This window comes from Populus alba, chromosome 15 (assembly GCF_005239225.2).
Source record: "Populus alba chromosome 15, ASM523922v2, whole genome shotgun sequence".
In the NCBI taxonomy this organism is placed as follows: Eukaryota; Viridiplantae; Streptophyta; class Magnoliopsida; order Malpighiales; family Salicaceae; genus Populus; species Populus alba.
In genome coordinates, this window is record NC_133298.1 from 13,418,423 (window position 1) to 13,440,262 (window position 21,840).

Consider the following 21,840-nt stretch of genomic DNA (forward strand, 5'->3'; position numbering starts at 1 on the left):
ATGAGAGAGTAAATTTTTATCGCCAGATGATGCTATACATGTCGTCGAAGCATGATAGAATCCTTCCACGCGCACCCGCGTGCAAAGCACAAACCTAACACATTAAAAAATTAAATAAAATTTAATTAATACAAAATATCAATTTACCCTTTTACTAATCTTGTTATAATGCAAAACCTAACATGAAAACCTCAAAAAAGCCTAGATTAAGTTTCATTCTAAGAATAAATTGGTAATTTCACTGCCTCAAAAAAATATGAAACTCGAAAAAGCCCTAGGAAAGAAAAACTTTTGTAACTTCATCAAAACAAAAATGACAAATAAATAATATAAGAAAGATTATTTCACCCTAAGAGAAGTCTTTTAGGATAATTTGATAAAAGATAAAATCATTAATTCACTGTTTTATTTAATAGTAATGTAATTTGTATCGTATCTTGTGCTTTAGTACATTTTATTAATATAATATTTTATTAATATAGGTGGCTGTGTTGCCCTGAAAGGCCATCATGGGGCATCCATCGAATCCAAGGGGATGCGATGCAGTAGTTGGGTGGGAATTGCGAGGAGATTGGATTTGATTTTCTGTGTCCTTTCATTTCGGCAACAGAATCCACGAGATGACATGGCACAGCACCTTCTACGCTAGATTGTTAAAAAAAAATGTTCTTTTTTACTTTCCCACGATCTTACCAGCAAAACGCCATTAGTCAATTTGAATGGACTCTTTTCATTGTTTTATTTGTATTTATCATTCAAGTCATGGGGTTCTTTATGGTGGATTTATCTTTTTATTTATTTAAATAGATAATTTTAATAAATACAATTAAATAAATATTTTATTTTACAGTTTGTTTCTTGATTACTGTTAGCAACTTTTTTTTTCTTACATAAATAGTTATTGATTTATTTAGTTAGATGATTGCATAAGCTTTTTAATTTACATTTTGAATTTTTCATGTAAAAAAACACTTTAAAACAGCTTGAATACCTAATATTGTTTTGATAAAAAATTATAACCCGCAGCGAATCACATATTAAATGGCTAGTAAATATAGTAGAGTTTGTGCAATGTTCTTTTTTTCTTGTAGTAATATAACTCTAATAATTATAGGCCATTTTCTATAAAGTAAAGTGTGTGTTTAGGAACATGGTTGAAACAGTGTTTTTTAAAAATTAAATTTTTTTTATTAAAATTAATTTTTTTTATATGTTTTTGGATCGTTTTAGTATGCTGATGTCAAAATAATTTTTAAAAATAAAAAAAAATATTATTTTAATATATTTTTAAATAAAAATACTTTAAAAAAATAATTTATATCATACTATCAAATACCCTTTAAAATATTAGAATAAAAGATTCCACGTTTAGGATTCCATCTTCCTCTCTATTTATGTTTTTTTTATTGCTTCTGGTATAAGTATTTTTTTTTGTTAATAGTTTTCTTGGAAAAAGAGGCTTTTACTGTTGCGAGAAAGAGGTCAATGTATGCTTGAACTATTTTATCATAGTAAGTCCGTAGTGAATTGTTATTTGGGCTAAGTTTCATGATGCAAGCTTTACACTTTAATATTAACCTTATTTCTGCAGACATTTGTACTGTTTATGAAAATCAAATGCTCTTAATTGATCTCACTATGATGCAGTGGGCCTAACAACGATGGCTGATTCCATTTTGGGCCTCACTGTGTATTTTGGGCCCAACTCAGATATAAAAACACTGAAGAAACAAAAACAATCCATCCATCCAACTTTCCTTTTGTTGTTCTTTATTAATATGTTTGGCATTGTATTTGAGAACTGTTTTTTTGAAAAATTTAAAATATTTTTATTTATTTTTATTTTAAATTAATATTTTTTTATGTAATGATATAAAAATAATTTTAAAAAATTAAAAACATTATCTTAATATATTTTAAAATAAAAATTATTTTAAAAAATAACCACTACCATATTCTCAAACATACACTAAATCTTTAATTACTTTTATGTTTGTTTGAGTTATCTTTTGTCTCCTCCAATAAGTATTTTTCCCCGTATTTATATACTATTAATTTTTTTAACCCCATAAAAAATACACGTACAACTGATTATATATAAAAATATAAATTTTATATTGGAATATTCTAGAAATATTATTAATTTTATTGCTAAAATAGGAATTTTAATATCTATTTTTATTTTTCATTGGCAGCATTAACTTTTTTATTTTTCATAAAATACTAATTATCAGTTATATTCAACATATCTCTTATTAAAAAAGACACAAACAATAATATGTTTTCTTAAATAAGTTACTTCTATTTCTCTATTTTATGTATATTTATATATCACATAAAACTTTAAATAATATAAAACAAGCTTCTTAAATTACTCCTAACTATTTATCAAATTTATCAAATTATTAAATCAAATTCTTAGTTTTTTTTTATATTTGAAATCATTGGTTATTGTCTTGCATTATATTTTCCTCTTTTAGACCAGAACTATTTATAAACAATTTGTTATTCCTTTGTAATACCAATACATTTATATATAAAAAAAGACTCACACATATTTTCCACAATTCTTTGGATTTTGTTTCAAGATTTTTCAACTATATTACTAAATATAATTGGTCAAAATAAAAAAAAGATTTTAGAGTATGACGTATTACATTTTACTTTCTTTAATCACTACTAATATTAAAAAAAGAGTTCTTTAAACAAAACATTCATAAGTTTTCTATTCATGTCTATATTTTAATTTTAATTTTTATATTCATGTAGATATAATTAAAATAAAAAATTAAATTGAGATTATTTTTTTAAGGGATCCTTAGTTATACTCCTATGTTATAATTGACTTTTTTATATGAAAATATTTTTATCTTTTTTTCTAAGAATTATTTTTACATTCATTGCAAGAATGAATAAAGTTTTTTTTTTTCTCCATTTTTTATTCTAAAAAAAGAAACTTTCTTATAAAACTGTGATTTACAAAATATTTCTGATTTTAAATGTGCATATAAAAAAATCATATAATTCTTTATATATTATTTTTTAGAAGTTATCATGATAAGAAAATCATGAGTAAAGTTTTTCTTTTTTCATATTACTTTGATTTTATTTTAGATTTGAAGGTTACTTTTATAATTAAATGAAATTAACAAGTTGCTACACCACACTCTCAAAGCACTAACGCAGGTGGCTCAATAATTAAACTTCATAATTTTTTTTTAATTTGCTTTTTAAAAGTGCTTATCTTGATATCACGATTAGGTCATAGATTTTATATTTTAATCCGGGCAAGTTTATATAAAGTTTTGTTATATCTTTTTTAATTATATTTTTTTCTTAATTTTCATCCTAAAACATTTTATTTGCTAGAAAATGAGTAAAAGATTTTTTTTTATTATTTTTTTTTATGTGGAGTTATCATGTTTCTCATTTAATTTATTAAGAATTAGTTTTTGAATTTTTTTTTTCTTGTGTTTGTTTATATGAAATTAACCTAATCTTATATTTATAGTCGTGAAGTTTGTGAGTTAATCCAATTTGACTGGATTTTTTTTTTCAGTTTGGTCACTCAACATTGAATTATTTGATAATTCAAGTAGACTAAGATCATATTCTTTTTATCCTTTTTTATTGTTATTTTGTTATTGATTTATTGATAATTGTTATATTTTATAATTATATTATTTAAATTAAAAATTAAACTAATAATTGAAGTCTTGATTTTTTTCTTAACAATAATTTTTTTTTAATGTTGAAAAAAAAGAGAGCAGAACTCGAGACACAAATATAGTTATAACAAAAGCTAAATGATATGAGAAAATCACTATAGATCAAGAGATATTTTACTGTGAATTGCAAATATGATTTCACTTTCAATTTCTCATCTTTTGCGAGATGTATTTTAGCCTTTCCTTTTCTTCCAAAATGAATGGGTGGTTCTCGTGTCATTAAGAATGCATATGACACTTTCTGACGGTCCAATCTGGTCATCCATTGTTTTTTTGGATGCGCAACCATACCCATTTTCATATGGCATGGCACGTGTAAACAAATAATTGTTGGATTGCCGCTAGTGATTGATTATTGCATTTTTTTTCTTTCCTTTCTCTCTCTTAACAACTAAAGTGCACACTTGTCCTATTTGTTTGTTGTTTGTCTAATCAAGCATGTTTGTTATACCCAAGTACCTTGAGTGTGGCATGGTTGCAAGACCTATGTCCTTCGGGTCTGACAATCATGCCAGACCCAAGTATTTAGGTCAAAAAATTTAGTTTTTTTTCAAAAACACAATTAGAGTGTAAAAACAAACACTGTCTCATTCAAATAGGAATTTTCATTCATATGCATTAAAACTTAATTGCAAACTCTTTTTTTTATGCAACTTATTTTATAAATTTGTTATATTCGAAGAGGAAAGAATGAAAAAAAAAATGTTGACTTCTAAGTGACTTATTTCAAGTCTTTAAAAATAAACTTTCTTTTTTTGTATGCATTGTGGATGAAAATATTAATTTTATGTTTCCATCCAAATGTTGGATAGATTTTTAAAGGGTTCATGCTTGTTTGAATTTGAGATGTTGTATAATCTAATTGTCAAAGTTTGTTACAAGAAAAGTTTATTCTATAATATAACTATCAATATATATGAAAATTTGGAATATATGATCATAAGATAAAACTTTTGAACTTTTGAATTGATACATTATGTTGTATAAAAAAAAAATATTATATATGTAAAAGACTTGCTGTCCTTTTAACTATCTTAATTCATGCAATTTTGTAGATGATTTCTTCAATAAAATCAGAGATTAATAATAATAAAAAAAGAGTGAATTTTAGGGATGTGCATATTTAATATCTTAGAATAGAATAAAGAAATATAGAAAAGATAAAAATATATTTGGTTAAAAAATAAAAGGATGAAAATAAAAAAATAAACATGTCCTTACAACAATTATAAGTGTATTCTTAGCCCAGCATGATGGATCAAACACGGGACTCGGGTAACCCAACAGAAGCCAGCAAAGACCTTTTTTTTTTTTACATATGTTTTTTTCCCTTATTCAGAAACCCCTCTTTTTTATTATTTTTATCTTTTTTAGTTGGTTACAAACCCATATCAAACTTCACTATATAAATACTAAAAAAATATTTTTTTTTCAATGTGAGATTTTCAAGCTCCCGACTCGGGTGACCCAGCAGAAGCCGGTAAAGACCTTTTTTTTCACGTGTTTTTTTCCCCTAATCAGAAACCTCTCTTTTTTTCTTTTTTCTTTTAATCTTTTTTAGTTGGTTAGAAACCCATATCAAACTTCACTATATAAATACTAAAAATAAATTTTTTTTCCAATGCCCCCCCACCAAGGTTGTGTTTTTTTAATGTGAGATAAAAAATCTTTTAAAATACTCTTTTAACTTATATCCACATAGATTATTTTTTAATTTTTCATATAAAATATTAAAAACTCAAATATTGTATTTTTAACAAATTTCCCGAGTTTACCCATGCTAGGCTAGCCCTAAAAAAATACCAGATATGTGCTTGAGTCTGGCAGGTCGAAGCGCTTTAGGTTTGCACATCAGATCCAAGTACCTTGAGTCTAGGGACCATGCCAAACTCAAAAGCCTTGGATCTAGTGATTATATTTGGTGCTAGACAAGAGTTGATATAATTGCCAAATCCAAGGTGACCTAAGTCGATTGGTCTGACTTAGTTGTTAGATACTAAACACTTAAAATATTATTTATATTTTTAATATATTTTTAAAAAAATTAATATTAACCCACGCACGAACCAATATACTTAGTATAACTAAACGACATCATTTACCCCTTAACCAGCAATTAACCGGCACTTCAGACTCTTTACCTCTCCCTTTCCCAAACCAGAACCCCGAATAACTGGAAAAAAAAGAACTACCATCAAAATGGAGGAAGAGAAAGCTGCGGCGTACTACGAAGAGCTCACTCGAAAAGGCGAAGGCGCCGCGCGCTTCAAGCAAGGCCTAGGCTTCTCCGCCAATAAGGACGTTGCCGCTCCTCCTCCGAGAGGCTCAGCTCTCCCTTCCTCCACCGCTTCTTTTTTAAGCAATTTTGTTAAAGCCTCTAGTCCTACACAAGCTTCAAATCTTGAAAGGCAAGCTCAGCTCGAATCAATTCAAAACAAACTCAAGAAGAAACCCAAAGATGAGGCGTCAGAGAGAAACAGAAGAGAATCGGGCCATCATAGGCATCGATCGAGGTCGAGAAGTAGAGAGAGGAATCACAGGAAGCGAAGCAGAAGCAAAAGCCGAGAGAGGAATTATAGGCGTAGAAGCAGAAGCCGAAGCCGAGAGAGGTATAGAGATGGAGAGAGGAGAAGGAACCGTAGATTGGAGACAAGAAGCCGAAGTCGTGGTTTATCGCCACGAGAGGGCAGAAGGTCGGAGAAGAGAAGGGGTGATGATGTGGAAAGGGAGAGAGCAGGGAAGGAGAAGAATGGCAGCATTGATTATTCGCGGTTGATTGAAGGTTATGAGAAAATGGTATGGTTGGTTTTTTTTTTTTTTGAAATAATTAAAAGGGCTTTTGAATTTATAATCTGATAGTTTAATTGGAGGCTATGCTAGTCTACAGGATTTACTCTTAGTGGAAAAAAATGGAAATGAAGGGGATTTCTGCTTCAAGTTTAGAATTGAGAAGATGATGATATTGTGTATTATTAGTCCAACTATTGATTATACACCAGCACTATTGTGTTGCCAAACCTTGAATACTAAACATTACGTAGGCGAGACACTCATTTCTTTTGATTTGTTGCAAGACATGGAAGACAGTGTTTAGGCTGTTGAATGCTTGAGGGATACTAGCCTGTCCTTGCCTAAAACAAAATCAGAACATAAATGTAAGATATATCAGTAGAAGATGGAACATATCGTGTTTCCCTGAACTCTCAACAATATGTTCGTGTTGGATTTGGCATCTGGGGTGGGAGAATTGGAAGAAATTTCTTGTTGACTGGTCAAAATAGTCCAACATGCTAATTGGTGTAACCTCTGTCATATCACTGGTGAAAGAAACAAAACAGAGATTTAAGAAAATATCAAGAAAGCAAGACCAGTTCTGCTGCTTCTCTTTGTATAATTAAGTCGAAACTAGATAATACCCCCAAATTGCTCCATGTAAGGAAAGAAGAAAGTGTATCTTGCTTCCATCTTCAAGTTACTTAAAAGAACTACTAACTAAAAATCTTTTATTTTTCTTTCCTAAGTGGTTTAATAATTGAGTCTATTGGCTATCTTCTATCTTGAAGAAGCGCAAATCTATTTCTTTCTGCTGTTGAGTGGGTTTCCTTGATAAACAGACACCAGCTGAAAGAGTCAAAGCTAGGATGAAACTTCAGCTTAATGAAACTGGTAAGCAATCACATCCTTTGCTGAAATTTGAGATCATCATGTCGTTTTCCTGTCTGAATTGATCTGAGGACTTCCTGCCTTATTTAGCAATCATGAATATTGTAATTTTCATGGATCTATGCAAAAAATAAATTGTTTGAAACTACAACAAATAAATGGCAATGATAGCTCATAGTTATGAAGCAATTTTATATTTCGATGGAAAATTAGGCCAAGCTGCTGATTTGCAGAATTTGTCTACACCTGTTAGGTACGTATTACTACTGTTTACTTGAATATTTCATTGGTAGAATGTTTGTCACAAGCACATAGAGATAAACACATTTTCGTGATTTTAAACAATAAAACTAAGTGCACCTTCATAAATTATTCTAAGTTATACCCAAACCATGTCATGTCAAAGCATCAACTGCATATCTACTTATATAATAACGGCAGGTAGCCAGTGGCTTTGCACTAAATAGGAAGCTGACATGTCACACTATCATCTGCATATCTAATAGTATACTAGTGGCGTGTAACTATTGGCTTTGCTCTAAATTGCAAGACATGATGTTAGACAATTAACAAATTATCTTAACTTTTATGACAAGGATAAGGTTTCATGTTGGAAGGGGCTTGTGTAATTATGAACTATTATAAATGAGAGTTAAAAGTTAGTTTTGCTATTGGGAAGACATGTTTAAATTTTTTTAAATATACAGGCTTTTAATTTGAGAACAAAAGGAGATCGTATTCTTTCACTCATGCTTGATTTTATAGGAAACTGTTATTGGTCAGTTTTGGTTAAGAGTGTTAGTTAACATGTTTCTCATCGCACTCCAGTGTTTTGATTTTACCATGCACTCTATTTAGTTCTACTTCTAGCCTTTGCATTTGTCTACATATGCAATATAAAGTCCTGTTTGGCATTGCAGTCCTACCACGCTTTTGAAAAATTTTGAACTTTTTTTTTAGCTTCAAATTATTATTTTTTTGTGTTTTTGGATCGTTTTAATGTGTTGATGTCAAAAGTGAATTTTAAAAAATTAAAAAAATATTATTTTGATTCATTTCTAAGTAAAAAACACTTTGAAAAGCAACCTCTACCACATTCTAAATAGGCTCTAAATATTTTCCTCCCACGTTACTTTTAGTAATTCTTAATAATGCATTTTATATAGAAATGTAAACTTTTATGTAGAATTATTATAATATAATTTGTTTATAGTTGGGCTGGTTGTTAGTGTATATTATTCATAATTGATCCATCTTTTGTGAATGTTGTTACTAGACTTCTGTAAATATCCACCTTACTGCAATTTCATATCCAGATTAGTCTTAAAACATTGGTTTATTAAGCATGTGAACATGCTAGTTGGAAGATATACTGCTGTGTTTCTCACCAGATAAACTCCCACTCGTCCTCGGTGGTATTGCTATTTTAAATTATGTATATTGCCCTTTTTATAGATGCTCATAAATATTTTCCATATAATGTTCGGATGCTTTTTTATGCAGCTAAAAAGGATGAGGGAATGGGCTCTGGTTGGGAGCGGTTTGTGTTCAACAAGGATGCCCCACTTGATGATGAGGAAGTTGAAGGTTAAATATATTTATCTACATTTCATTCCCAAGTTACAGGGTGGTGTTGTTTGTATGTGGTCAACTATTGCTGCTTGCACTATTCGGCTATTGGCTGATGGGTTGAGGTTTTTTGGATACTAAAATGCTTTCTGTTCTAATTTCATTTCATTGCTGCTGCTATCATCTTGTGTTCCTAACTTCCTGTGGCTTTTCTTTACTTGGCTGTGAAAGAAGATGTGCACTTCATTTTCAGAAAGAAATGAAAGGGGGAACTTTATGAAATAATGAATCAAGATACTCCCAGTATGTTGCATATACTCATTAAGCATGCCTTTCAATTGGCATACATAAAAATAATAAATTCCAAACTGTCATACTTGCGAACATACCTCTGTATTAGTTTGAAACCATACCTGAAATAAAATTAATTCCTATGATTGTCTATTTACTTTTAATGCTTATGTTCTTGTAATATTGTTTACAAGTACACACTCTGCAATTATGGGCGGTTGTGTTGGAGAAATGAGATGATCATAAATCAGCTAAATATAAATTGAAATTTTAAAGTTAAATCATTTTTATTGGTTATAAATTTTCTGGACTGATGAATACTCTTAGATTATAACACAGGATATCCATGGACCTGGTCAGAATAATTAAAACTGATATAAAAATGTTTCTTTGTGTCTGTATAGCTGTGGAAGATGATTCAGCACTAGTCAAGCACTTAGGCCAGAGTTTCCGTTTCTCTGCAGTGGAGGTAGGCATCTGCTGCTGTTTCTCGCTCAATTTGTCTTGTATTTAATGATAATAGGTGTTGGTTCATATTATCCGTGTTTTTCTTCCTTGTCATTCTCTCTTAAGCATGAATATGTTCTGTAGTTTCTTATGAAACTTTTATAATGACAATATATAAAGGCAAAAAGGGAAGAGCAAATCAAAGTTGCTCACGATGAGGCCATGTTTGGTGCACCATCACTCTTGGCATGTGTTGCTTCAGACAATGAGATAGAGATGGACAGCAATAGAAGCGAGAGCAAAGACACCGACCATGCTTCTAGCCTTCTAAGTGACAAGGTGGGTTCATTCTTGAGAAAAAGAGAGAGATTTGGAGAGCAAAATCTAAGCAATTCTTCTCATGGTTTCAGGTACTTGCAAAGCAGCAAGGTTCCTGGCGTGACCGTGCTCGTAAAGTGTAGATTGATCAAGAAGCTAACTGTCTCCTAGTAATAATGCTAGAGAAGGAATAGGCAGTATCAGTTGCTGCAATTGACCATCTGGTTCAAGAAGAATTCTTGGAGAGTAGTGTGTATATGATCAAGTTGATAGGTGAAAACCAGCACATGATCTATAATTTATGTTTTCTGGATTTCAGCATGATAGGAATTGGTGAGAGGACTGGAAAGTACAGGTGAGGCTTCATTGCTGGACAGTTTTGATTCATCCTGGTAGAGATCAGCAATAGGAGTTTTATGATCTGGGACGATAATATTTTTATGGAAGTATGCTGAAAGGCGAAGGAGGAGCTATGTAACTTGTAAATTGATGTCAGTTTTGATTCTTCATGATCTTTTAGTTTGTGAGCTTTTAGTTTTGATCTAAAATTTATTTTTCAGTCTCTAAGTTTGAAAAAAAATAAAATAGTCTTTAAGTGTGAAAGAGAAAAAATAAAGTGGTATAAAAACAACAAAAGAGAGATAAAAGTATTTAGTTGGTCATATTTAAGCTAAAAAAAGAATTATATTTTATATCAATGGTTCTATTCATCAAAAAAAAGTTTCGTTGGAGTATTTTTTTGGTTATTCACTTTGTTGAAAAAAGTTGTTCGAGGTTGAGATGTAATATATATTTTTTTTAATTTGGTTTTGTATTTTAGACAATGTTTTGAGTGTTTTAAGATGATTTATTGGTTTATTAACACTATAAGGATGTTTAATAGATTTTTTAGATGAAAATATATTATAAAAAATAATTTTTTAAGTCTAAAAATTCCCAACTAGATTTTCCAATTACCTTCCCGATAGTTTGGAAATTGGGCGCGTCATCAAGCATATATTTTTTTGAAAAAAAGAATGGATTTGTTTATCAAGCATATATATATATATATATATATATATATATATATATATATATATATATATCAATTTATTAAATATTATTTGATTTATATTTATATTTTCATAACATTATTATTTTTTTAAAAAATTATTAAACACTTTTTTATGCATCTTCATGATTTGAATTTGTTTATTTTTTTAATAAAATTATCAATTTTTTTTTTATGAAATCGTTATGGCATCATGAATTTTTGTCTCTAATTTCATTGAGTTTGTTAGATATTAAGTTTTATTGTATTTGTCAATTTTTTTTTTGAAATTATTTTAATCTCATGATTTAAGTTATAGATTTAATAGGTTAATTTGAACTGAATCAAGTTATTTTTTAATTTTTTAATTGATTTATTTTCAATTTTATTCTATAACATTTGGTTGATTAAGAATTGAGTTTTGTAATTGTTTTGATTTGCTTTCTATGAAGTTATCTTAATCTTAGAATTCAAATTGTTTTTTTATCAAGTTAAAGTGAGTTGGTAATAATTTGTTTTTTTTAATTATTTTTTTTTCAATTTCATCCTTTAATATTGAGTTGATTGTAAATTAAACTTCATAATTTATTTCGGTTTGCTTTTTATAGGCTTATCCCTATCTTATTAACCAGATCATAGATTTGACAAGTTAACACACATCAATTCAATATGTTATTGTCTCAATATTATTTTTTTAAATATTTAATATATCATCATCTTAATATATATTTTTTAAAATCCAATATACATTAATTTTTGAGTTAATAATTTATTTCTATTATTTTTATATTTACCAAAAAAACACATTAGCATATACCACCATTATTTGTATTTTAATATATTTTTTAAAAGGAATAACTTGTTTATTTTTATTTTTATGTTTTCAAAAATGGTTTTAAAAATTTATTTTATTTTATTTTAAATTAATTTCTTTAATATTTTTTAAATTATTTTTATACATTAATATTAAAAAAAATTAAAATAAAAAACATATTATTTTTAATATATTTTCTTACCAAAAATTTGTTTTTACTATAATAGACTGTAAAAAATTTCCCCTCATCGGCCTGCCCAAGTCTTGGCCACTGAAGGCTACAAACACGTTATACAGCCACATTCAACTGAAATCACCTGCCTTTTAACAGCCAGCCACATTCAAGCTGTGTCCCTGCCACCAAAGTCTGCTCATCAAGAACACATAAATAGGTCACTGCACTGAAGTAAAACACGAGCATGCAGACTCAAAAAATGCTCACTCAAAGAACTAACCCCTCCCATTTACTCTATCTTCGTCCAACAAAATCCTACCCCTTCACCACCGCCACCGCCACCGCCACCCCCACCCCACCACCACCTCAACAACCACTTGAAGCCGCCGCTCTAGCCACCCTAATCCTCACGTCATCAAACCCACAAGCATTAGCCCAAACCCTTCACTCCCCCACCATCCAATGGACCCCACAATTAGTCAACACAATCCTTAAACGCCTTTGGAACGATGGCCCAAAAGCCCTCCAATTCTTCAACCTCCTTTCCCACCATCCTTCCTACTCCCACCACCCCTCCTCCTTCGACCACGCCATTGACATTTCCGCCCGCCTCCGCGACTCCCCTTCTCTCCGGTCCCTAATTTATCGTATGCGCTCCGCCCGCCTTGGCCCTACCCCTAAAACCTTTGCAATCATTGCTGAAAGGTATGCCTCTGCGGGTAAACCCCATAGAGCTGTTAAAGTTTTCTTGTCTATGCATCAATTTGGTTGTTTTCAAGACTTGCAATCTTTTAATACAATCCTTGATGTGTTATGCAAGTCCAAACGCGTGGAAATGGCTTATAATCTGTTTAAGGTTTTTAAGGGAAAGTTTAGGGCTGATTGTGTTAGTTATAATGTGATGGTGAATGGTTGGTGTTTGATTAAGAGGACTAATAAAGCTTTGGAGATGTTGAAAGAGATGGTTAAGAGAGGATTGACTCCGAATTTGACTAGTTATAATACAATGCTTAAAGGGTATTTTAGAGCTGGTCAGATTAATGAAGCTTGGGATTTCTTTTTGGAAATGAAGAAGAGAGACTGTGAAATTGATGTCATTACTTATACTACTGTGATTCATGGGTTTGGTGTTGCTGGTGAGATTAAGCGAGCTCGAAAGGTTTTTGATGCGATGGTGAAGAAAGGAGTGCTTCCTTCCGTTGCTACTTATAATGCCTTCATTCAGGTTTTGTGTAAGAAAGACAGTGTGGATAATGCTATAGTCATTTTTGAGGAGATGGTGGTGAAGGGTTATGTGCCAAATTCAATAACTTATAATTTGGTTATTAGAGGGCTGTGTCATAGAGGTGACATGGAGCGGGCAATGGAATTTATGGGAAGAATGAAGGATGATGGTTGTGAGCCAAATGTTCAAACATACAATCTTGTGATCCGGTACTTTTGTGATGAAGGAGAGATTGACAAAGCGCTGGACTTGTTTCAGAAGATGACTAGTGGGGATTGCTTGCCGAATTTGGACACTTACAATATATTGATAAGTGCAATGTTTGTTAGGAAAAAATCAGATGATTTATTGGTGGCTGGAAACTTGTTGATTGAGATGGTTGATAGAGGATTTGTTCCTCGGAAATTCACTTTCAATCGGGTTTTGAATGGGCTATTGTTAACAGGTAATCAAGGTTTTGCAAAGGAGATTCTGAGATTGCAGAGTAGATGTGGCCGTCTTACCCGTAAAATAAAGTTGTGAAGCTCATCAGACTTTTAATTGGTCAATAAATTACTGGACTTCAACATGTCACCTTCGAAAATTGTAAATAATTATTGTTTGTTTGGTGCCATATGAGATGAAGGAAACCGATTCATTATTTGTGAAAATGGTGAAGGATGGGACTTTTCATTTATTTTCAACTCACTGTTTTAAACAGATTTGTGTGTATGTCTCTCTCCCATCAAAAGGTGGACAGGGATAATATGCTCAGTTTGGTCATGTATCATTTGATTCCATCTCCAAATTAAATGCCGGGGAGTGGATTATGTCATGCAGTGAATTAGAGAGGATGATGGAAGCTGTAGTACCTAATCTTGAATGTGATATTTCTTCAATGGGAGATAAGTAGGTATTCTATTTTTTGTTTTATAGTAAGGATCTGTTCTCTTTTATTGTTGGCCAGATTGATTCATTCTTTTTCTTGACTGCTGTTTGATGTTGTTACGGTATATTTGTTTGTCTATGGTTAGGCTACTTATACATGTACGGATGTAGGTAATGCTCTGTTGACCTCCGCTGAAGTTCTGCAAATCCTGGAATGATGGTTCAACCCTGTCCTTGGCCTCAGAGAGTGGCAAGCAGCACGGAACTTAATTAATCAAATGGCATATGAGGGACTTTCCTTTGTTAGAAACCCACAGACAACATACTGAAACTTCCAAACCAAAGAAATGCAACATGAGAAGGAGCTTTTTACACCTCAAACCCAGTTCTTGGAATGAAAATACACTCCATGGTCAATCAAAGGTCCTATGCCAGTTAAACTCATCTTTGATAGTAATGGACAGATTAATTTGTTTTTATCTTGGCACGAGAGTGTTTTAGAAACCGTATTCAGTTAAAGTGCTGGACAAGCTAGGTAGTATATTCATTGTGGGTGACAAATAACAAATGGTGGTTTCCATACAAATTTTGTTCATGATTATACTGATGAGAATTTCCCTGGATTCATGTAACTGTATGATGCTGTCTTTTTTCCTGTGTTTGTATATTTTGACTTAAAGAGAAACTTCATGTTGACTTTAATTATGTTAGCTTCCATGGTATGTTAGAATACGTTGAAACCTGGATTCAAATCTATCAATCAGCAGGTAAAAAAGAGAGGGAGAGGACCTCTTGTTAATTTCCACCTTGCATGCTCGAAAGGCCTTAACTCCTATGGAGAGACAGATCTTGTCTTATTTTTCTATCACACCAATGTGATTGATGCCGTGAAAGTGTTGATTTTACATCTTCAATTCAGATCTTTTATTGATAGGAAACAATAAGAAAGAGTTGGTCACCAATGGTTTTTGTTTCAGCTTCGTATTTGATTTTAAAAGGACTTGGATTTGGAAAAGAATTCTCCTGTCTTCTTTGGTGTATGCTTTGAAGAAAGTGTTCAATGAATTGGAAAGCAGCAGTTTTGGAGGTGATTTTTCTGGTCGATACCATGTTTATTTTGTTTTTGATCTCAAACAAATTGACCAAGCAGAGGAGTGCTTCTGCAGTTTTGGATAACATTGAAGAGGAAGAAGTATTCTGAACATGTCCTAAGGAAATTTGTTTGCAACAGCGGCCCTGAAGTTATGCTATCCATCTTCTTTTCCAGAGAACCAGAATGAGAAATTCAGCATTGCTGCCCACCTCTGCGACTTCCCTGTTCTCTGATCCTATTTCTTGCACTCACTGTGCCTCCCTTGGCCTCTCCCCCAAAAACCTATGCAATCATTGCTGAAAGGTATGCTGCATCAGGGGAACCCTTTAAGCTGTCTAATTCTTCTTTTTTCTATGCATCGATTTAGTTGTTTCTTGACCTGCATCCTTTTAATACAATTCTTGATGTGCGTAAATCAAAGTGAGATGAAATAGATTATAATTCATTTAAGGTTTTTAGATATAGGTTTGAGGTTGATTCTGTTAGTTATAACATAATTGTGAATGGATGGTTATGTGTTATGCGATGAAAAAATAAACATCCTTCATCGTGCTCTGCATCAGATGGTGTTTGATTCTGATAATAAAGCACTGGAGATGCTAAAAGAGATGGTTGGGAGAGGATCGAATTTGACTTTGAATTTGACAAGTTGTAATATAATGCTTAAAGGGTACAACTTAGAGTTGGTCAGATTATGAAGCTTGGGATTTCCTTTCGGAAATGAAGAGGAGAGATTTTGATATAGATGTTGTTACTTATACTCTGTGATCCATGGCTTTGATGTTGTTGGATCAGATGGTGAAGGAAGGAGTGCTTTGGCATTTAAAATGCTCTGATTCATGTTTTGTGTGAAAATATTGCCGAGGGAGCTATATTGGTTCAAGGTAGATGATAAAGGGTTACCTGCCAAATTCAATAACTTATGATGATTATGGGATTGTGTCATGTGGGTGAAATGGAGTGGGCAATGAAGTTTATGGCAAGAATGAAGGATGATGGTTGTAATGTTCAAAGTTGAAAAGCATAGTCTTGCGATTCAACATTTCCTGATGTGAGACAGATTGAAAATGGGCTGGCCTTTCTTCAGAATATGACCAGTGGGGATTATCTGCCAAATTCAGAAACTTTATGTTTATGAGAAATTTACTTTCAACTGTGGCAGGAAGTTGTTGATTGAGAAAGTTCATGATGGATTTGTGCCTCAAAATTTTACTTTCAATTGGGTTTCGATGGGCTATTGCTAACTGGCAAACAGTTTTGCAAAAGAGATTCTGGGATTGCAGAGTTCATCTGGCCATCATTCCTGTTAATAAAGTTATGAATCCCATCGGATTTTGTATTTGCTCAATGCAAAAAAATTACCAGACCTTGTTGTTCCTTCCAAAATTGTAAAAATTTCTTTGGTGTCAGTTGAGAAGAAGAGAAATTGAAGGGTATTTTTGTATAGAAGGATTGTGGGGGAGTGCTATGGTTTTCTCCACAAAATGGTGGAAGCAGATAATGTCCTATTTGATTGTGTATTACTTGATCCCATCTCCAAATCCAATGCCATGGAGTGTATTATGTCATGCAATGAAATAGAAAGGGTGATGGAAGCTGTAAATAATCTTGGATGTGAAATTGCTTGTATGGGAGCTATGAGGGTATTCGACTTTCTTGTGGTATCATAGAAGTGCACTCTCAACTAGTGTATGCCAGATTGATGCATTTCTGTTCTGTGATTGATTCTTCAATCTTTTTCTTCATATTTGTTTGTGTATAGGTAGATGTTGCTGATGCATTCTGCTCACAGGCGTATCATCCATTCACAACTGTCGAAGACTTGATGTTGTTTCAGTGACATGTGATTTACAGTTAGTTGGCAATGTCTATGTCAACCACCAGGTCATGTCCCTCCCTCCCCTTTATCTCTTTGTGCTAGCATACTTGTTTTATCACTACATGTATATGCTACCATGCATTGCTATAGATAAATTTTGACCACATTTGCCTTTTCTTTCTACTTTTTCAATTTTTGATCTTTGATGTTAAATGATGAATCAGTTTATCATTGTAGCAAGGGGCAATGCTTTAGATAACAGTTAAAAATGCTAGACAAGCTAGGGATATTATTCATTTTGGTTCATGGAGATTGGAAAGGTGATGGGGTTGTGGATATGATGTTATTGTGAATTTGTGATGGGGTTGTGGATATGATGTTATTGTGAATTTTATGGGATTTATTTGGCTAGATCATGTCATTAATTTTCCATTGATTGTATACTGTGACTTGAAAGGAAACTTTATGTTGATTCAACTATGTTGGCTTCTGTGGGATGATATGATACGGGGTTGTGACTTGGTTTCAAATCGATCAATGCTAGAAAGACATTACCTGCTGCGAAGAGATTGAGTTTGTCCTTTTCTTCTATGACATCAATGTGATTTATGCAGTACAAGAATAAAATTTCCATCTTCAATTTGTCTCTTAAGGAAAAGAAATACTAAAATAGAGATGGGTTCTAGACTTCCAGCAGGTTTTTTTTTTCCCCTACGAACACACTGGATTCAGGAAAGAATTTTCTAATCTTGAATGATGCTTTGAAGTGTTCAATGACTTCAGTCATAGCAGTTGTGGGAGGCAATTTTTCTGGCTGAAGCAAAATATTCATTTAGTTTTTATTTCTTGAAACAGGGTTCCAGCAGGGCTGATGGAAGTACAGGGAACTTGGCTGAAAGAGAATGTTATTATGAGCATGTTTGAATGAAGCGCCACCTACAGTTATATCGTTCATCAACAGTTTCTTCACGGACCCAAAATGAAGTGCATAATGTGCTAAATTCTGGTGGAAATTTTTTGTTTTAGTGGACCTGGTAGGAAATTGGATATAAATTAATGTCATCTTTTCTTTTTGAAAATCCCAGCGTTTGATTGTAGCTGCTTGTGATGAAAGCTGTGTTTCTGGACCTAGTCAATGTCATTGAACTGAAAATTGTCTCTGTATGAACTTGTTATAATTACCTGTTGTTTTTGGACTTTTTTCTTATTTTTTTTCATTTAGCAGTAAAACTTTTGCCAGTGTTATTCGGTGTCAAAGATCGATGGCATGCCATACCACGAAAATAGTTTATTCAGATGATTCAGATGCGAGATGTAATGGTCGTTTTTTATTTAAACATATATTAAAATAATATTTTTTTTTATTTTTTTAAATTATTTTAATATTAACATATTAAAATTATCTAAAAAATAAAATAAAAATAATTTGAAGCAAATAAAAAAAATTTAAAAAAATTAATTTTTTTAAATATTTTTGAAATGCAAAAATAAATGAATTTTTAAAGGGGGATGAAGTGGTGGTTTAATTATTTATTTTATTTGAAATAATTTATGAATATGAATTTTTAAATATCCTACATGAATGAAAATTGTCTCACCAACTTGAAAACAACTCAAAGATATGTTGAGAGATATTGGTTTGGTAAATTACTATATCAGAACTTTGAATATTTCTTAGTGAAATACTATTAGATTTACTTGGTTAAATAATGAACGTGATGTCTTAAACTATTCAAATTTTTGTGCACACCAAAACAATAATACTCACATAGTTTTGTACCTAGATATTTCATTTGGTTCTCACTATTGTATTTATTTTGACCCCGAGTAACTATTAGATTTATAAGTGCTTTAGAGAATTTGATTTTTATTAAAATTCTCAAAGAAATGAGAATTTTTTTTATTTATATAGATAATCTTTCATTAAGAATATTTTGTTATACTCCACTTGGTGCATCAAGATATAAAAATCATTAAGAGTTCAGCTTACCTCTTATCACGCTATAATGAACATTTATTTCAACATATAAATAAATAGGAAATAATAATTTTTTATTGCTATAAAAAATGTTATATGATTTAGTGTTATATGACCTAGTTTTCTATTTGAACCTATACCTTGGGATCTATAATCAACTAAGTATGGTTACCATCATTTAAAGGCCTTAATCATATTTTTCCTTAAATAATTATACACAAGCTCTCTCGATAAATTTTTAGTTAGTGAATCCACAATTTTCCCTGTGCTGACCTTTGGGTGCATATTAATATTTTATGTATTTTAATAAAAAATTATATAGAAATTGATTAATGATATTCTTGAATGATATTAAGTTTAAACAAATTTATATAAAGATCACATCAACATGCATGAGGTACTAAATGAAAAAAATCAATCAACAGGTCAAAAATACAAAGTAAGTAAAAATTTAGTTTTTAAGTATTTATTTTAGTGCTTAAATGTAAATATTTATATCATACTTGATAGACAAATTAAAATGAATGCAAAAACTTCATTTTGCATGTATTTAAAAAGGATTGATAAAACAATTATATAAAATTATCAGGATTAAAACTGATATATATAGTACTCTATATGAATCGATCAACTTTTTAGTAATACCAAATTAACCGGTTGACAACTTGTTCATATATAATGAACACATGATTATTTGTAGGAATTGATCAACTGATCAGCTTAACTAATCTAAATTTTTATCTATTATATTTGGTTTTTATTCTTTTAATAAATTTGAAAAAAATATTTAAAAAATATTTTTCAGTTTATTTTGTATAACATAACAAAACACTAGAAATAATTTTTGAACTTCCTTTTGAATTTATTTTCTATGAATCTACCAACTATCAAGTATATTAAAAAAAAAATTCACTTTTCATAGAAATTATTATTTTTTTTAATATTTTTCAGCAAACAAAAAGAACTTAGGTGAATTACTATTATACCCCTGCTCATTCTTCTAATCCTGATTTGTTATATTTACATGTCATTGACCGTTTGTTGCTGAACTCATTAATGTTGATGGAGAGAGGAGGGAACATCAATGGAAGAGAAAGATAGAGGTGAGGGTTGTTGTTTCATAGAGAAATAGAAGAGAAGACAATATGTAGCTAGGTTAATTGTTTTGTTGTTTTTATTGGGCTGGTAATATAAAATCTGTTTATTTTTATGTTTTAAAAATATTTTTAAAATAATTAAAGGTAAATAATAAGAAATTTTAATTTTTTTAAGATAACAATGGCTAGTGTTTCTTAGGAATATTTTTCAAAATTAATCAACAAAAAATAAACCAAAATTTATATATAAAAAAATATGATATTTTGAATGCTAATGAGTAAACACCCCTCAAGTCATTTTTAACACCCTGTAATTTTATTTATTTTTATAATTCAACCTTCCATTCCTTCTTCTTCTTTTTTGTTAAATAATATGAGACTTGAACATGTTTTCTTATAAACTTTAAAAAATATCATAAAAAATAGGTCAAAAAATATTAATATTATGATAAAAATAACATAATTTACAATGTGAAAAAATTATCATCAAGCATTTAACCATTGACAGTCTTATGACTTCTTAATGGCTTTCTGGTATTTTTAAGGACAATTGGTAATTCTTTTTAAAATGAGAATAATTAATAAAATATTAATAGTACATCATGATTTTTTTTAATAAAAAAGAAAAGTATATATAAAAAAACAGTTAGCCTCCTCCTCTGCCTCTCTGTCTTGTCTCCTCTCACCGTTGACCTACTGGATTCCAGCCAAAACTCCAGCCATCACGTTAGCACTTTTCAAGGACCACACCTCCCTCTAATTTTCCAGCAATAAAGAAACAGCAGTAGACCGTCAAAGAAACTCCATGCAAATCAACAACAGCCACCCCTTGAATCAGAAACAAACTTGCAGCCTCTCCTCCTACCCCGATCAACACAAGACTCCCGATCGATATGCGGAAACACAGCCACCGTGATGGTAGCCACAACTCCCATTTATACACCTAAGGGCGGAGTTAGGAATTTTTTTTTATTCTTGGCTATTAAATAAATTTATAAATATTTTTTAAAATTGATTATTAACTCATTTATATAAATTTTTGAAATTAATAGTAAAGTTTTAATTCAAATATACTATCTAAAATATTAAAAAATAAATTTAAAAATACATAAAATTAAAGCGAAAGTAAAAATAAACTCATTATTAAAGTTATATTATTCGATGTTTTGTGGAATATAATTAATCTATAATCGAATCTGAATCAAAAGTGTAACAACGCCTCAACCGAGATAAAATAACAATCTCATGTCAACTGGAAAACAAAGTAATTAAATTTTTTCCCTCTTTTAATTCCTTCTTCCTTCACTTGATTCTTTCCTAGATTATTGTTTTATAAGTTGGACTTTGTAAGTTTACAAGGTTATTCTCTCACTTTTTATTTTTTCTCTTAGATTTTTTTTTATGTTTTTCCCTTATTTTTTTTTTCTATTTTTCTCTCGTCTTTTCTTTTCTTTCTTCTTCTATTCTACTTCTGCTCAGTCGGCAATATATACAAGAAAGGAAGAGTTGATTTGTTTTATTTTTTAATGGCAAATAACCATTTTACTCTTAACGAGTCATTTTTTTTATTTGACGGTTCTTTTTTTTATTAGCACTACCAAGCTCCGTTCATCCTAAACTCTTAACTAGATTTTATTCAATATATTTTAAGATTCCTTGTAAAATTTTAACTCGATCTGATGGTCAGATTGAAAATTACGTCCAATAACATAAAACTGATCGAATT

At 30.8% G+C, this 21,840-nt stretch overlaps 2 protein-coding genes across 6 annotated transcripts; both read left to right on the forward strand.

Moving 5' to 3' along the window:
• Window positions 1–5,832: 5,832 nt before the first annotated feature.
• On the forward strand, window positions 5,833–10,550 carry LOC118033456 (uncharacterized). Its single transcript, XM_035038455.2, has 6 exons — window positions 5,833–6,524; window positions 7,343–7,394; window positions 8,895–8,978; window positions 9,656–9,720; window positions 9,879–10,037; window positions 10,109–10,550. Exons 1-6 carry the CDS (start codon window positions 5,928–5,930, stop codon window positions 10,157–10,159), a joined length of 1,008 nt encoding a protein of 335 aa, XP_034894346.1. The 5' UTR covers window positions 5,833–5,927; the 3' UTR covers window positions 10,160–10,550.
• Window positions 10,551–12,112: 1,562 nt separating this feature from the next.
• Window positions 12,113–18,339, forward strand: LOC118033455 (pentatricopeptide repeat-containing protein At1g74900, mitochondrial). 5 transcript variants are annotated; one of them, XM_073404730.1, is made up of 6 exons: window positions 12,113–14,148; window positions 14,299–14,580; window positions 15,105–15,214; window positions 15,294–15,523; window positions 16,983–17,104; window positions 17,895–18,336. In XM_073404730.1, the coding sequence occupies exon 1, from the start codon at window positions 12,280–12,282 to the stop codon at window positions 13,780–13,782; it is 1,503 nt and encodes a 500-aa protein (XP_073260831.1). In that variant the 5' UTR covers window positions 12,113–12,279; the 3' UTR covers window positions 13,783–14,148; window positions 14,299–14,580; window positions 15,105–15,214; window positions 15,294–15,523; window positions 16,983–17,104; window positions 17,895–18,336. The 5 variants fall into 5 exon arrangements, 4 of the variants coding, with proteins under 4 accessions (XP_073260831.1, XP_034894340.1, XP_073260830.1 ...); XM_035038449.2 differs by having other exon boundaries at window positions 14,299–14,550; window positions 17,895–18,334; XR_012167987.1 differs by having other exon boundaries at window positions 12,636–12,740; window positions 14,299–15,214; window positions 17,895–18,339.
• The last annotated feature ends 3,501 nt before the right edge of the window (window positions 18,340–21,840 follow it).

What these genes read in the sequence shown, in the direction of transcription:
- LOC118033456 (XM_035038455.2), top strand. Translation starts at nt 5,928, where the DNA reads ATGGAGGAAGAGAAAGCTGCGGCGTACTACGAAGAGCTCACTCGAAAA. An exon ending in ACTTCAGCTTAATGAAACTG is followed by an intron (nt 7,395 to 8,894) that starts GTAAGCAATCAC and finishes TTTTTTATGCAG; the next exon opens with CTAAAAAGGATGAGGGAATG. An exon ending in CTAGCCTTCTAAGTGACAAG is followed by an intron (nt 10,038 to 10,108) that starts GTGGGTTCATTC and finishes TCATGGTTTCAG; the next exon opens with GTACTTGCAAAGCAGCAAGG.
- LOC118033455 (XM_073404730.1), top strand. Translation starts at nt 12,280, where the DNA reads ATGCAGACTCAAAAAATGCTCACTCAAAGAACTAACCCCTCCCATTTA.